The 17,443-nt window shown below is 42.9% G+C and overlaps 1 protein-coding gene across 1 annotated transcript in view; it reads left to right on the top strand.

Moving 5' to 3' along the window:
* The first annotated feature begins 1,202 nt into the window (after nt 1-1,202).
* Nucleotides 1,203-17,443, top strand: part of psd2 (pleckstrin and Sec7 domain containing 2) — a 35,245-nt gene continuing 19,004 nt past the window's right edge. The window contains exons 1-3 of the mRNA XM_053324361.1: nt 1,203-1,770; nt 10,450-11,036; nt 12,210-12,980. Of these exons, the coding sequence (XP_053180336.1) occupies nt 10,534-11,036; nt 12,210-12,980 (1,274 nt within the window). The 5' untranslated portion in view covers nt 1,203-1,770; nt 10,450-10,533. The remainder of the gene's footprint in view (nt 1,771-10,449; nt 11,037-12,209; nt 12,981-17,443) is intronic.

The raw sequence follows: 17,443 nt of genomic DNA, 5'->3' as shown, positions 1-17,443 counted from the left end.
CAAGAATTTCATTAAGATATTTTCCGTGTCTGAAAACCTGAACAGAGTGTATCCTCCGTCTCATCCAATGTGTGCAAAGGCTCCAGTCCTGCACGAGCCTGCATATGATTAGCATGGAGAAAAACTCTATTGTAGATATTCTGCTAATGCTGCTATTCCGACTGAGGCTGTAGAGCATTTAATTCCCAGCATGCCAACAGTGCAGTCCTCTATAGAATGACAAAGTAATAAAATATAGGATGACAACATACATTTAAAATTTTATAGACAGTTCATCATGCCAACAGAATCATCACTTGTCAGGGATTATTCAGGATTTAAAGAGTTTAAATGTGTTGTTTTATTGAGTACCATGGTTAACTGACAATCTATAAAAGCAGGCTATTGACTGTTTCATAGGTCATGTTTTCTCTCACAGACAACACATTCCTATCTAAACCAAACTACAGCATGACCAATATCCTGGATATGACAGCTGCAGGACTTTAGACCTTGGACAGCATTATTTGACGGTCTGTAAATCATCTGCATGTTGTCTTTTTTTATGGTCAGTTCCCGAACCGTTTCCCCAATGCAGTCAAGACTCCTCTCATGCTAATGTCCCATGAAATAAATAAATGTATTGAATAAGACATCTTTCAAAGGATATCCTGGAACGCTCCCAATGTCCTGTGGGCATCTCTGGACCTCAGTACTGGACCCAATTGCCCTTTCGGCTCTAATAAAGTTAAGTCCAATCAAAAAACATGTTTTTCTTCTTGTTCCTTCATTTGGATGTTTGAGCTTCACTGTGCAGAATGATGGATGTGCAGAGTTTGACACTAGAAGCCTGTTTTCACATTCATCTGCAGAAAGTAGAAAGTTTCTCTGTGCTCAGAGAATCTAAGTTAAAGTGGTGGATCTACGGGCATGATTTGTTATATCACAACTAGTTTGGAGCCAATTCTGATGCAATATTCAACTAGGCCTACCACAAGTGAGATGTGGAAACTTGAATCCTCCAGTGCACAAGCAGGAAAACTTGTGAAATGAATTTGCATATTCATAGATTCTGGAGTTTTTAATGAGGGTGAATAAGGAGATGTAATTTCATGGACTTTAAACAAGTTCATTTAAATGGAAAAATATATATATATGTTAGACACAAATTATTATTCAAAGAGTATATGCATCTCAAAGCTTGTCTGGAGGGGGGGGGATTTTAATGGTATTTTACTACATTTCAAGTGTGGACTGTTATATCAGCAGTGGTAAGAGAGCAAAAGGGACTTGTGTCAATACGTGCTAATGTTCACTGCGGGCTGTGTCTGATATCAACAGGCCCCTCCAGACACGTCCCGCTCACACGGCTCAACCTCGAGCAGCAGCCGGAGGAGCGGAGTTATTTCTCAGCTGCCAGTCAAACACACGGAGGTTCCATAGAGAGGAGGAGGAGACGGGGAGGACGCCTCCGTTCATCCATCCATTCATCAGTCCGGCTCGGTAATCGTTCCCCGCCGCCACCAGCCCGAGCGGAGGCGCGAGACTACACCTCACCTCGAGCTGCCTGCGGTCTGTGGCGGCCGTTAACGACGGTCTCGCGCGCACACCGGTGAGAGAGGGGGGCAGCTGGGGAGGAAGAAAAAAAAAAGAGCCCGTCTGTCAGTGTTATTCCCCCCGGTGTGGATGTACAGAGACGAGAGGGAGAGGGAGAGAAGAGAGGAGAGGACCACCACCACTGCCCGTCGCTAAACTCTCCTTTTCGGGCTGGGACAGGACGTGTTTGTACCGGTGAGTGTAGCCGTTATTCTGTTAAAGTGTTTTTCTTTTTTACAGCTAGTCTGTCTCTGGTAGCGCTAAATATCTCACACGTCTAACGGAGTCCATGCTGGATATCACGTATTTTACTTCTCTGAGGCATATTTCTCGTGGAGGCTGTGTGGGTTTTTTTTCTTAGTAATGTGACCAAAAAAAACTGCACACAGAGGAGGGCTTTCAGGACAGCAGTGTTTGTTGGGGCTAATACAGGCTGAAATATATATGCACCGTACGGGCCGTGGGATTTATAGAGGTGTGTTTTTATATCCCTTCTCTCTCTCTCTCTTTCTCTCTCTCTCTCTCTCTTCCTGTCCCCTGAGAAGAGGAAGAGAAAAGCGTTTCCTTTCCCGCTTTTAAGAGGACAAGTCGGTCTTGAAACGCGACCAAGGTCTATTTTGGAGGAAAAGAAAGACACCGGCCTCAATTGAGCTTGAACCGTGTCTCCCAGCCATCCTGTTGTCATGGTTACTGGCTCGAGGAGGCTGGGAGAACATGGCTCTCGTTCTCTCTCTCTCTCTCTCTCTCTCTCTCTCTCTCACGCACACACACACACACACAAACACACACACTGGGAGAGGAGGGAGACAATAAGCCCTCTCTATCTGGTGTTTGTTTATGTCTTTTTAAGTGTATCTGGAGACACTTTGGATAAAGAACACAGGAGCCATATTTAAAGCTAGCCAGTGCACATTTAAAGGCAAAACTATAGTAAGCTCCAACTAGGATACTATACTAATAACATATTAGATGAAAAATGCTATAATGAACATTAAGAGCAGTATAAACTCACCATAGATGAACACAGGCAAAGATAGAGGGGGGCATAGAGGAAAAATGGAGAGATTTCTGGCAGTGTTAGACAGAGCTATCGGCCTAGGACTATCTCTGCTTCTTCAGGATGTGGGTGGCTTCTTTAAAACAGGTGTTTGATAGCAGCTTATTTCTTATAGCGAAAGCAAAGTCGCTATTATCTTAATTATAGACATTTACATGTCTGGTCTAGATCCATTGTAATTCATTCCCCTCCCGACACAACTGTGGGCTCTCCCAGGCAAGTGCAGCTTTCTCTCCGATGTATTCATCTTGAACTCAAGGTGTCAGACATCCAGACGCACCAGCAGTAGCAGCAGCAGCAGCAGAAAGCTCCAGCCCAAACTGTTTATCTCTTCCTTTTTTTCTCTCCTGCTGTCTTTCTCTTCTCTTAATCACTCTAATGACTTTATTGGCACGAGTTGCGATCCGGATCAATACCCAAGACACCGTAATCAGGATGCAACATTTTTGAAAAACCCAACAAAATAAAACATTTCACACTTTCAAACCATACTGAGAGAATATATTATATGAGCTGCAACATTGTGATATAAATTATTAATTTTTTATTTACATAGAAATCCCCCAAAATTGAAAACCCCTGCACTTTTCCCAAAATCCATTTTCTCAAAAGCAACAATGTCATGTTGCCTGGTGTGCATGTATAAAAAGAGAGGATTTGCATGTCAAAATAGAAGCACCCTGGGGAATTTGCCCCAAAAGAAGATAAATCACCACATTACTGTGAGTGTGTATTTAGATGTAAGCGTTTACACTGACAAAATGTGAGCGGACGGTTGACCTTGACGGCACAGAAGTGACATATTGGGGTGATTTGGGGGATGCTGGCTGGCTGTCACGCTCCGCTGGGCTGGTGTGGCTAGTTGAAGGGTCTGTGGTCATGCTGGTGTGACGTGTAGGCAGGCAGGCAGGCGAGGAAACACCCCTGGACCACTTCCAAGTCCGTATTTTCCTGCTTTCCCGTCCCAGGCTAACAACCAGGAAATGATTTTTTCCCCCCTCTGTCTGTCTGCATGTGTGCTTTTAACACAACAGCATTTTTAAAAGGTGACTGTAAATCTCTGCCTGAGTGTGTGTGTGTGTGTGTGTGTGTGTGTGTGTGTGTGTGTGTGTGTGCTGCAGTGCCAATGCTGCATCCAGCCTGCATATTATGATCAGGGTCAGTGGGTCACTTATAGTATGAGACTGCAGCGCTGACAGAGGAGGAGAGGGGGAGAGGATGTATACGTTTACTTGGAAGGTTTCCCATCTGCATCCTCAACATTCAGATGTGATTATCATCCAGTCAGCTGATAGCGTATTAATTCAGAGAGCTAATTATCACCTGATGGATGTATTTATAAGGATGTCCTGAAGGTCTAGTTTTCACTATGATCTTCGCTGTGTTTTATCTCTTTTTCTCTTTCTCTTGACTATCTTCCACTGCTGTAAACTGCCTCATAAAAAGCTGAAATGCTGCAAAACATTAACCAAAAAAAGGGATAGTGACTACTTCACATGCAGCAGTTACACAACTCCATTGCTGCATTGCCCCGTACTGTTTCCTAACTATTTTTTATCTTATTATCTACATTTTAGAAGATGATATAATTAACTCAGTGCCAGTGACTGCAGTCAAGCACCAACATCGTGTCCTTGACACCACTTGTCAATATTGTGGTGCTGCCACTTGGTAAGAAACCCTCACAGTGGCACGCAGCTCAGACAAAAGAGCTGCACAAGTGTTTTTGTTTAAAATGAATGCGGGCAGCGCTACAAAGGTAAATGAGGTCAGACAAGTAAAAAAAATTGTCAGTTGGCTGCTTGTTCCACCATTAAACTCAGTGAAAAGTAAAAAGTGCTGCAGTGATGTCCAACAGGAGAGTCCGCAGATAGATAGATAGATAGATAGATAGATAGATAGAAAGATAGATAGATAGATAGATAGATAGATAGAAAGATAGATAGATAGATAGATAGATAGATAGATAGATAGATAGATAGATATTCAGGATTAAGCAGATAAAGATTTTACAAAGCAGAATGTGAGTTCCTCTAATATAATGTTACATTAGTCCATTTTTCAGTGCTGTAAGTTGAATCATATTGTGCCACATGGTTTACTTCTCTATTGTGTCTCTTTATCATTTGTTTAACTCTCAGATAATCCCAGGTACTCCTCTCTCCATCTCGCCCCCTTAGTTAGATTCAGTCACCGCCGGTAACATCTGCTCACGGTCTGCTTGAGTAGCGGGTCGATAAGTGCCCCGCTTAAAGGCAGTTGTTATATTTTTATTAAATGCTTAAATGGAAACCCTGCTGATTTTACACACGATGTTTACAAGTGGCGGCGAGGATTACTCAGCCTGTGTAAAACAGGAGGAGCTCTGTTAACACGGAGAAAAATGACCCCTGATGATTTCATCAGGGTTCGAGGTGCTACAGATGTTTAATAGAAAGCTGACGTGAAGAACAGGAGACGTGGAGTTTTTGAAGGGCGTCGGTATCAACCAGACAGGTTAAGTCTAATGTGTTCAGGTAATGTAAGCAGACTGTTATTCCGACTGGTGTTCATTCATTCATTATTGAAGATGCTGACATCACTTGATAAGCTCGCAGTCAAACAGTCTAAACAGCCTCAATACTCCTGCTGTTGTTCATTTGGAGCATTTAGCTAACACGTTGCAGATATACAAACAAACAAAGCAGCCTTTTAAATCAGCTGAACTCGATTGTAGTGTTAATGTTTCAATTAAAGGACCATTATGTCATTTATTTACTGTACTAACTCATAAAATATGTACGGCCTCCTTTGAAATTTCCATCCCGGTGCTGAACGTCTGTTTTTGTTTTGTTCTGCGTGATTCAGCCCATTCAACCTGATCGTGCTGCTGTCACGTCATTTTAACACATTACGTGCCATCAACGTAATGTTAATGTGGTGTTAAGAGGTCGAGTTCATTTCATGTATTTATGTGAGAGGAGGTTGACGCCCATTTCGGCACCCCGGGGTTGCGAAACAATGGAAGCAAACAAAGTGGATCAGCTGATGTAGATTCAACCTGGCCTTAAAAACACACCTGAGCTTTGAGTTTGAAGCGGAGGGAACAGAGGGGGAAAACTCTCTCCAATATTTAGAATTTAGACTGCAGTAACCATTTTAAACACATTCTGTCAGTGTCACATCTTTCTCCTTTAAATGTTATTGCCAGGAATGATGAATTTGCAGCCATCTTGCCACTGGTGTGTTGACACTTCTGTGTAAAGGATATCATTACAGCTTCAGCAACTCAGCAACATGTAAGAGCAAGCCTTTTTAAAGCTTACCAGTGACAAAAAGTCAGAATATCTCAGCCTATATTGCTTTGATTTTAGTCAGTCTTGTTTACATCTGTAACCCCAAACTTCATGAAAGTGTCATACTGCTCCTTTAATAATCCAAAGGTATTTGTTTAGCTGCAGTTGATCATTACAACTAAAACAGTATTTTTAATAAAAACTCAAATAACTAAATCTGAAGTTGAATCTGACTGAAGTCGAGGATGTTACGCAGCTTCAGCTTCGGCTTCAGCTTCAGCTTCAGCTTCAGCACCACCTCTGACTGGCCTCACTGTGGAGAAGTTGTGTCCCTTTAATTTAAAAAGCCTCCAGTTTGATCACCTTAGTTGTTTCTTTGGCTTCTCTCCGCCTATAGAAACCAGTCAAGCTTATCGCCAGAGACTCCCAGAGGACTGCGGCTCTGTGTCTCAGGGATCAATAAATTACGCCATGGTCTGTGTCAATTGCGTACTTTGTTGCGTGTGTTTGTGCGCACATCAGAGTGTGTGTAGGTGTGTGTGTGTGTGTGTGTGTGTGTGTGTGTGTGTGTGTGTGTCTGGGCGAGACAGAAAGACAGGCAGACAGATCGAGATAAATAAATAAAAGGCACAAGAGACAGCCTTTTATCCGTCGTCATCGTCGCTGGAGCGGTGGCTTATATGTTTAGTGTGTGTGTGTGTGTGTGTGTGTGTGTGTGTGTATGTGTGTGTATGTCGTCCACATGATTGGCAGATGGTCAGATCGCAATTAAAGGAAATTGATAAGGCTTAAGAGTCCCAGTGTTCTGCTGACAAAAGTGGAATGCAATAAGTCTCTCCTGATCGCTATTGTATATACACAGACACAGACATACACACACACACACACACACACACACACACACACACACACAGACATACACATACACACACACACACACACACACAGACACACACTCAGACACCTCTCACTGTCGTCGGCTGTGTTTTCTCCATCCATCCATACGAGGTGTCTGAGCACATCTACTCACACACTCACTCTCTCCTCAGCAGCTGCTCACTTCTACAGACCTCGTTTTCTGCTGGCTAAGACCCATTTACCTCAATTATTGCAAAATGAGAGGTTGAGACAGAGCAGAGAGGGGGAGAGAGAGAGAGAGAGAGAGAGTTAGACTGCGAGATAGCACAAAACATAATGTGGAACAGATGAAGAGGAGAGAGTGGGAGAGAAACAGGACACTGGAGACACACACACACACACACACACACACACACACACACACAGAGAATTCACACTTTCCATGTCTGGTTTCATAACTGTTCACTGTTTCCATTTATGGAGATGTGTTACTGTTTTGGTGTGTGTTTGTGAGAGCACATTTGACTGTGTGTTAATATGTGCAAATACACGTAATGTGTAATCACATAAACGGATGCAAATCGTGCTTGTTTGCATTACGGCTCGTACGCGTGCATGAATATGAGCTCCGGTAAACAGAGAGTCGAAAATGTGTTTGAAATATTCAGCATCTGGGTTTCGGATTGTTTGAGCTCATTCTAATTAAGCAGCACTTACTAATCCAAGAATGAGTCAGTCATGAAAATAGATTTATTAGAGGAGTTTTTCTTTTCTTTTTTAAGGTGCATCTTTCTTAGTCATAATGCAGTTAATACATGTGATCCGTGACTTTAAAGTGCCATGTGATGTTTCTGCAGATTTAATAGACTCGAGCAGCTCGGTGACTGGATAATGCCAATGATTCCCATGCTCCTTCTTGCCAAAAAAGAAGAAAAAAAAAAGAAGAATGAGTCGGCCAATCGCTGATCACATATTCAGAAAGAATTTGTTGGGGGATCAGTCATAGCGTCCTTTGAGATGGTTACACACAGCAGTCAGCGTGAGAAGAATCAGAAGATGCCAGCAGAGACACGTAGCACTTTGTTTTAAAAAAACAAAAAAACAAAAACATAAACAAGGAATGTTTTTTGCTGTATTTTTAAAACTTGTTCTGCATTGTCTCAACCTGACAGAAGTTTTTTAGTCATTCTTGAGTTATTCACTTAATCTCCTATTCTTGGCTTTGAGAGCGTCCCACAGGGATCGGGATTGAGAACTTGGCCGTTTTAGGTGACAAGGTAAAGCTGGAAGGAATAGTGAGCGGTCTGCTGCGATTAAGGAGGCGAGCTTGAAATAAGGGAGCAATTTACACCGCTTTCTTTTCGGGGTTCTCTACATCATTTGCATCATACTTTTGCAGCTCTGATGAAACATTTAGTGTGGGGCCTGTGGAGTCCTTGTGCTCGGGGGCGACGCCAAAGCACTTCCAACATCACAGATACAAATTTGGCTCCCGTCCTAGTCTGCCACAAATCTTTCCTCTCTACCATGATTTATGATTGATATCAAAATACAGCAGAAATGCCTGAAATTTCCCTCCTGAGAAACCACAGAGGTTCGCTGGCAGGGTTCATGGTTTTATTTCAGCCTAACTAGCTCTTTACCTGCATCTGCAAGCCATCAGAAAAGCCTTGAATCCCAGTAAATATTTTACTGCAGTTGTGCTGCGAATCCCCTGCTGCGGATGATTCAGCAGAGCATCCAGTGTGTCTCTGGACTGTGTTTATATCAGGCAGACAGAGCCGCTTCCTGGCTGCACTCTGCAACAAAAACACAATCCAAACACTTCACCTCGCTGCAGGTTTGGGCTTTAATGAAATGTGCGTCACCGGTTTTGGTAATTGCTTTTTGGCTTGATCGGTGCTATAGTAAAATAAAGTGCAGTAATAGTTACACACATACACAGATTATTTACATGTTATTCTTACAGTGGTAAAATAGTCTTCTGTCCGTTATCCTGCACCATTACATCATACAGGGTCCAGTTGTGAAAAGGGAAATATGTAACAATAGAGCTGGGATGTAATTCAAAACGGACTTCCACTCCTGTGTCATGATATTGGTATTGTTTTACAAAAATGGTGTCCTTCCTAATACTTATTTAAGTTGTGGAGGTGTGATGTAACGCAGCGGACGGTAGAGCACACACATCGTTCCCAATCAACGTCAACCGGAGCTGTCAAAACAATCTCACTGCGTGGTCCGTTATTAGCGGCTCTGGGGGTTTATACTGTATCACAAAATGTTCCTCGGCAGATGAAATTCGCCCAGTTGTCAGTTCTCGTCCAATTTGAGACCGAAAGTTCATTCTTGAGCTCGAAGATCATGTGATATGTTAGAAAGCTCCAGAAAAAGAGACTAATGGGCCTCGTGTTGACATTGTTGCCAACTTTCAATCTCAGACAGTTGGTGTGTTTTCTATTTGATTTGACATGTTTGTGCTACATAACAGTATCATAAAGCTATTGTTATTATATTATACCATTAATAACGATGATTTAAATCATATCACACACTCTATTAAATGTAGATCTGCAACTAATCAACTTTTTTCATTCGTTATTTGTTTGATGATTTGATTGAAGACAGAAAATACTTTCTAAAAAAAGTTTTGATCATAATTCAAAGTCTTCAAAAGCTTTTCATGTTTCATCACCAGTCCAAAGCCCAAAGTATTCCAATACTTAATGATATAAAACAGAGAAAAGCAGTGAATCCTCACATTTGGTTTTTTTTTACTTAACAAAGACTTCACTGATTAATCAGCAATACAAATCAGTGAGGATTTACTTTTAGTCAGTTCATTTATCGGCTCGGCTAATCATTTCATCACTCATAAAAGTCCTTACACAATCCACAAGTGTATCGAAAAAAGACCAATTTGACTTTTTTTTACACTCCACAACATAAATCAATTATTTCTCAGTGAAAGAATAATATATCAAAAGCCAGCGTTAAGTCACACATAACTAGCTGTGCAGAGCTGTAATTAGGAACTGCTCATTAGCATTTGCCCTTGAGCCTCAGTAATGATAGAAGAAGACCTGCGGAGGTCTCGACTGCTCAGCCAACAGTACAAGAGAGAGTAACAGTGGACCATTAGGATACATGTTCAAATCTCAGGGTGCTATCACGCGTTTATATAGCACACACACAAGGCAAAGCAGCAGCGATGGAAACAGATAGTTATTCAGCTGTGAAATATCCACATAGACAGAGGGAGCGGGATGAGCTTGCGGGATGATTTTGACAGGAATCAGCTGGGCTTTATTAAACAAATCTCTCTCTGTGCCACGCTGCATGTCTGTCTCTATCCCTCTGCTTTCTACTTTTTTCTACCTTTTCCTGTCCTCCTTCCAGAGCTGTTTTGGGATCATCTGGTGCAGAGGACAAAGTGTTCCAGACATATGCATCTCTCTCTGTCTAACACACACACACCTAAACACACCTTGTAATACACATATAAACAGCTGATCCCTTTTTTTTTGAAGGTGACCTCGGTGGTTAGCATCAAGAACTAGAAATAAGCAAACGTCTGATATTTTATTCATTTCCTGACACTGACACACTCCTCCTTTATTATTATTTTTATTAACATTGCTCATTTTCTCCTCCGTTTTCCTGTCTACTTCTTTTTCTCCTCAGACGGTCCTCCCTGGTTGCTGATCTGAAGCTCTGGTCCTCATCTCTGGCCTGAGTGGACAGCCGCCCCCTTTAGTGAGGAGCACCATGACCCAGGAGGGGCAGGCTCTGCCCTCTCCCACCCCACCAGAGAGCCCAGTGGAGCCTAACACAACCAGCGCCTCCACCACCGACCCGCCCACAGATACTCACAACCAGGCAGAGCAGGACAAGCCGGGGGCCGGGGCGAAGGACGAGATAGAGGAGGGGAAACAACAAACGGAGATCAGAGAGGGCGAGGAGGAGGCACAGGGGGAGAGGCGCGGGGACATAGAGGGGAGGGTAGAAATAAAGGATGAGGGAGGAAAGGGTGAGTCGAAAGAAGAGAAGGTAGGCAGCAGCGGCGATGAGGATCAACAGACAGAAGGAGGGGCGGGGGAAGTGAGGGAGGGGACGAGAGAGGAGGGATGTAGAAATGTAGAGGTGAGCTCAACGGGGGAGGAGGAAGCACACGCAGCGGAGGAGATGAAAGAAGAAGAGGAGGGGAAAGAGAATGAAGAGATGCAACCGTGTACGGAGGAGGAGGCAACTCATCGTCAACAAGCTGGGCGGTTAGTTCACTAATTCATCACTCTGTTGGGATACTGTGCTGCTGACACATTTTTTGACCTTTAGATATTAAAGTATGCTAAATTATATTTTCATACATGCTGTTTTATGGTGTGACTATGACAAAAATCATCAAAACTGGAGCAGTTTTGAGGCAGCACTCAGTATCTCATAAGCTGTTTATCAACTTTTTATCAGCTTTCATGTCGATAAACAGACTGACACAGTTAGGCCTTTTTTTATAGTAACCAAACACTGTGTTTCTGAGTTTTTATGGTTGGGCAGACCGCGATAGAGTGCCACTGCCATGCTGAATATTTGTAATGGCAGATTGTTTTCCCAGTGTGGTTCTGTGGTACATAATTAGCCTAATGTGCTTCACTTGCATTAAAAACAATGAATAGGCAAAAAAAAAGCCTCAACTAAATGAGCGGAGAGGAAAACAAACAGAGAGAGAGGGAGAGAGAGAGAGAGAGAGAGAGAGAGAGAGAGAAAATTGTCTAATTTTTAAAGGGCAAGATTTTCTAAAAAAGAACAAACAACAGAAGAAGGTGGAGGTCGGTAGGTGAAAAGTTCAAAATATGGTAGTCTCTAATTAGTGGTTTTCTGTTTGAGCAAAAGATTTGAAATTTGATGAAAATGTTCAAAGTTTATGACCTGATGTGATTCTTGTGTTATGAAGTACACAAAAGAACAAACAGGCACTGATAGAAAGATTCAGTTTATACACTTACATGAAGCTGCTTTATCAGTCTGTGATGAAACTAATTAATGACTCATTTCCGTCCATTAGCAGCAAACTCAGAGCACTACAGTAGATATTAGTACAGTACAGCACAGCAGAAGTACAGTAGTTTATATTCCATTAAATAAAAGGAATGAAATAGTGGAGCTGTGACAGACGAGGGGAGATGTGCTTCCAGCTATTCACAAAGCAGCAAATTGGACTGCGCTTTTTCATCTTTCATCCTGCTTCAATTGTCAGTGTGACTATTCAAGCTGAAATATTTGCCCATTGAGTGTACTTCTCCTGAATGAAGAATTATTTCAGCAGTGAATATGAATGATCTGCTTTGCCTGTATGCAAATCACAACAAAGAACCTGCTGTATGTTTAAGTCATATGCCGAAGATTTTTCACACCTTTCTCTTCTGTCTTTCTCTGTGTTGATACAGACTGGCGAACGGTATAGGTGGGAATGAAGACGATGATGGGGCTGGTGAGGAAGATGAAGGAAGGGATGAGGGGGGGACTCAGACACACTTTGACACTTTCAGCTCTAACTTTGAGACTACTGTAGAGCAGGCCGACACAGAAGTGGAGGAAGAGGAGGAGGAGGAGGAGGAGGAGGAGGAAGTCCAGAAGGAGGGAGATGGGAAAGAAAACCAGGACAGTTTCAGCTCGGCGTTCGAGCAGATTGTTGAGCAGGTCGACGCGCAGGAGGACGAAGATGATGAAGACGATAGGGAGCTGGAAGAGGAGAGAGAGAAAAGCAGGGTGGATAACAAAGATGGTTTCAGCTCCACGTTCGAGCGCATCGTTGAGTCCGCTCTACTGAGGGGAGGGACCTGCTACAGCAGCCTGGACTCTCTGGACGTGCTGTCACTCACAGACGAGACGGACAGCTGCGTCAGCTTCGAGGCGCCACTGACGCCGCTCATCCAACAGAGGGCGCTGTTACAGGGCCCTGAACCTCTGGAGCTGGAGCTGGCAACTGTTGAGGAGCAAGAAGGGGCCGAGGCTGGACCGGACGCCCCAGGCAGTGATGTGGAGCGTGGAGCCGGAGCTGTGGCTGGAGTAGGAGGAAGCCCCTTGAGGACCACCATCCCAGGGAGCAGGTCAGAGTTTGTGCTGAGTCAACCTGGACGCTGGGCCATCCCTAATGGATACCATACAGACTCCCAAGGAGCCATGGAGGGGTGTGGAGCATTGCTCAACTCCGTCAGGTAAGGAAGAGTCCTGGTTTAGATGTCTTTTAATCCCTTATGTTGGGATCTTTATGTTATAATGGCAGATAATGTCATTCCTTTCAGCCCTTCATTCTTTATTTGGTTGGATCTATCAGGGGTGAAAGCCTTTTCTAATAGGGTCTGTAAATTATACCTCCAAACATTTTGCAACTAGTGTCGAGATTGAAATAACATCAATTGTTCTCAGGCACATTGTGAGGCATCTGACAGGAGTTTGGCTTTAAATATATGTGTTCTGGTAATAGAAGGGTTTTCGCAATGTGTCAACATCCATAACTTATCATCTGATATTATTAGTTTTATTTTATTTTAATATATTGTGAATGATGTAAGACCTGAGAGTGAGTGACTTCAGCAACACAGTTTGAAAGGTGTTTTTTTAAGTCTAAAACATAAGGATCACACATCGAGTAACGTTTATCCTCTATCAACACTCAAATTGGAGAGAACATCAACAAACATGTACGTAACATCTGCCACAGTCTAAAGGCCATTTCTGTGTAATAACAACGTACAACACAAACAGGACCAGGCTGTTGACTTGGTGCACGTCAAACACATCTGGATGAAAATGTAGATTACAGACGACAGATTTCAGTGTGTCCAATAGCAGCCAGCAGCAATGGGAGCTTTGTGTAGATATCGCAATGTAATCCTAGAGTAATGAATGTGCTGTGACCTTGGCTTAACCAGCAGGTGGCGTGAGCCTAGTGAGACCCAGCTGTGAGCCCTTGAGAGGGGGCAGGGTGGTTTGGTTTTTGGGGATGGAGGATGGAGTGACTGGTTGGGATAAAGGAAGTATTTTGTTCATACATACAACAACGACACTCATTTGACAAACAAATGCTGCCTGTCGACCCGACCAATCAACCAATATACAGCACATGGAGCAAATGTAGGTTAGTCTGCATCTGTCTTGCAACAGTTGGATAGATTTGTGCATTTCAGCGTAGCGCCAGATTCACACAACATAATTCAACTGCAACAAGCAAACAAAAAGGCAGCACTAAAAAAAAAAATCATAGTTGCAGAAGGAGAGCTTTTACATTTTTATACAGTCAGTGGGACTGTTTAAGCAGAAGTTGTTGAACTTGAAATGAAATACCCTCTTTCCCTGTTAGTACTGACAGAGCATGCTAAATCCAGACAGCACAGCGTGTGAAACAGACCTGGAGCTCCTGACTGGATTAATATATGATAGTATACAGAATTTATAGGACTTGAGTCGTGGTTTCATGTGAGAGATTAACACAGTGGTATAAGGTGCTTGGATCACTTGGGTGAACTCAGCAGCAGCACTGCAGCTCAAAAAAATCCAGCTGAGATTTTACATTATTATCACCAACTCATCCACTCTGTGAAGGGGACTGTGGGCGGCACCAGCTGACACTATTTTCTTACTCTTAATTACCTCAATAGCACAAAAGAGGGTTGAGGAAGACAGATGAGAGCCACTGAAAGGGGGTGGGGGTGGTAACAGGAACCATATGGGAAAAGCCATGTAACCTGAACTATGGCTATAGGCATGTTTGGTTTGCCAGTATACAATCCTTGTGGCTTGTTCTCCAACCCCCCCCCCCCCCCCCCCCCCCCCCACACACACACACCCTTCTCCTCAATTTCTACAGTGACAATACAAACCTACAGCAACGCCAAATAAGATGCACACGGACCTCCGACATGATCTGCTAAGCTAACTGGTGGGATTTGTTCGTCTGACTCTACCGGTGCTCTTCCACAGCTCAGTATAAGTTATAGGATGAACCGAGGATTTTGGATGTCGGCTGTAGTTCTCCTCCCCTCTCCCGCTCTCTCTCTCTCTCTTGCTCTCTCTCTCGCTCTCTCTCCCCATCTACAGATGTTGTCCTTCAAGCACGGACTCGCTTCCTGACCACCAGCGCCAAGCTGAATGAGCTATTGTTTATGTCATGACATCATCGTCTTCAGCTTTCCTCTACCCAGCAGGGTCTTAAAGTGTGTGAGAGTGTGTGTGTGTGTGTGTGTGTGTGTGCGTGTTTGTGTGTGTGTGTGTGTGTGTGTGTGTGGGTGTCTGTGTAAGTGAGTGATTATTGCTCTCCTATGCTAGCCAGCTTGCCAGACATTTGAGCACTTAAATCTAGAGTGGATACATCTGCTGGTGGGTTTTTAAAGGGATAGTTTACGTTATAAAGACACTCAGAGTATCTTATTTATCATCTAGAAGTCCTTGATGTCCATTTAACTTAAGCTTTTGAAATATTAAGAGATGTTGCGAGCATTAGCAATTCTGTGGCACGTCCATGGAGCTAAAAAAGCCATCACTGTAATAAATCACCGTTACAGTGCAGCCAAAGTTTGTTTTACTGTAACGTTCTCTTGAGGGAGCATCATTTTAAAAGTAGTGCTTTTCAGCTCAATTGATTTTGAAGTAGCTTGTAGAAGAATGGTTTAAAATACTGTTAATAATATTATTAAACTATACCTGACAAAGGTCTTTGTGAGATGGAAGCGTCTCGTTAAATGTATAAACTATCAGTACAGTGTGCTAGTCTTTTTTCTGACTTTTGCCCAAAACTACTATTAAAGAAACTAAATACCATCTACCTACTCATCCAAATGTCTGCTATAAACAGACATTATCGCATTCATTTTTTTCCCTCCATTTCAGCTCTATTTCTCACCTTCACTCCATCTTTTTGTTTGCTGCGTCTCCTATCTCTTTATTCACCCCTCCATTTTATCCATCGTATCTCCCTCTATCTCCTGCCAGCCCCCGTCGTGCTCCTCATTTCTTCTTTGCATCACCTCCTCTTCCACTTCCCCTACAGGGCTGCCTTGCTGCTACTGCTTCTTATCTTTCATTCCTCTCCTCCTCCTCTACCCTCCCTCCATTCTTCTCAGTGGGTAACCACAGAATTGGCACGGTTACGCATTTTGGCACCCTGGGCGTCGTGGACAACTAGTCTTTTTCACTGCAGGACGGAGCAGCTGCAAAGCAGTGGATAAACGTGGCAGTCAGTCAGTCAACTTGGCAGATGTTGATTTATTTTATGGGTCACACAGTCAATGAGTTTTCCTTTTTGTCACAATTACAAAATACTGTTTGTCCTTCTATTTGTCTCAATTTTTACCGCTGTGCAATCATTTATTCACTTTGGATGGCTATTACCTTTACTGGATATACAGATGTTTGGACCACGCTTGTTTACCTGTAAGACTGTGCTTGTAACTGTTGGTTGCACGCAGTAAACATGCGGTGAAGAGGCGGAGAGCGGCGTGTCTTTTCAGCATAACATCGGAAAGCAGTATGAAGCAGCTGGTTCACCATGCATGTCTAAAAATACTGCAGAAATGTAATGTAAGTGAGTCATAAATCAGTTGTACAGTACACATGTCAAAAATGCTGTTCCTGTATGCAAAAGGAATATTCTTAATATCACTATGATCTTATTTATTACAGATATTACATTTATTTTACTGTATAAACAGTGTATGGAATTAATTAATGAAAAGAAACACCTTTGACTCATTGATTCATCATTTTCTAATCAATTCAGATGTCTTTCATAACTTTCATCACTGCTTTTAAATTTTTTTTACAGTATTTAGTGCTTACACTGTCCAAAATCCAGCCTTCAGCTCTCATAACTGACAGCTTTGATAACGCCCCAGGAGGAGAGAAGAAACCTAATCTTACCTCAGCCAAACTCCCCTTGTAGATCCTCTTCCTGCTACTACTGGTTATTCTGACATCAGTACATGAAGGAAGTAAAGCAGACAGCTGGCTACAGGGATACACTAAACACTGGCAAGTACTGCAGAGGCTGCAGACAGGCCGTCCGACACGTGGAAATAAGAAGTGAAGGGTTCCTTTGAAAGAAGCAGTCAGTGATGCTGCAGCACCAGTGTGTTAGCAAAGTGGCTTGTTAGTTCTCAGGCATTTCAGTCGGGACGTCGCAGAGTTTATTTGTCAGTCAGTTGGCAGCCTGTGGTTTAGATTAGACTGTCAATCACACTGTCACATGTTGGTTAGTCAGTCAGTGTGTTAATTTACATGAGTTGTGACCTTTTCTGCCCTCTGGGAAGCATCGCTGAGGTTAAAGCTTAACCTTAATCCATAGAGGCTGCTAAAAGCAGCATGAAAACACACTCTCTATGTGTGTCTAACAGCTTACTGCATCTACATGATGGAGACAACCAGTTGAATGCTTATGTGATAACGTGACTTGTTGTTTAGCATACTCACGCACACACACACACACACACACACACATTAAGAGAAAAGAGACACGTGGTCATGGATACACCACTATAAACCATTATGCACAGAAACACATCAAAGCACAAACTAATATAAAAATATCATGGCATTGGAAGTATGTGTGTGTAGTTTCATGTGTGCGTGCAGTATCTATGTCTGCACATTTGCATGCATGCGTGTACTCCTGTGTGTGTGTGTG

This window comes from Scomber japonicus, chromosome 8, assembly GCF_027409825.1.
Source record: "Scomber japonicus isolate fScoJap1 chromosome 8, fScoJap1.pri, whole genome shotgun sequence".
NCBI classification, from domain to species: Eukaryota; Metazoa; Chordata; class Actinopteri; order Scombriformes; family Scombridae; genus Scomber; species Scomber japonicus.
This window is presented reverse-complemented; position numbering and strand designations above follow the sequence as displayed.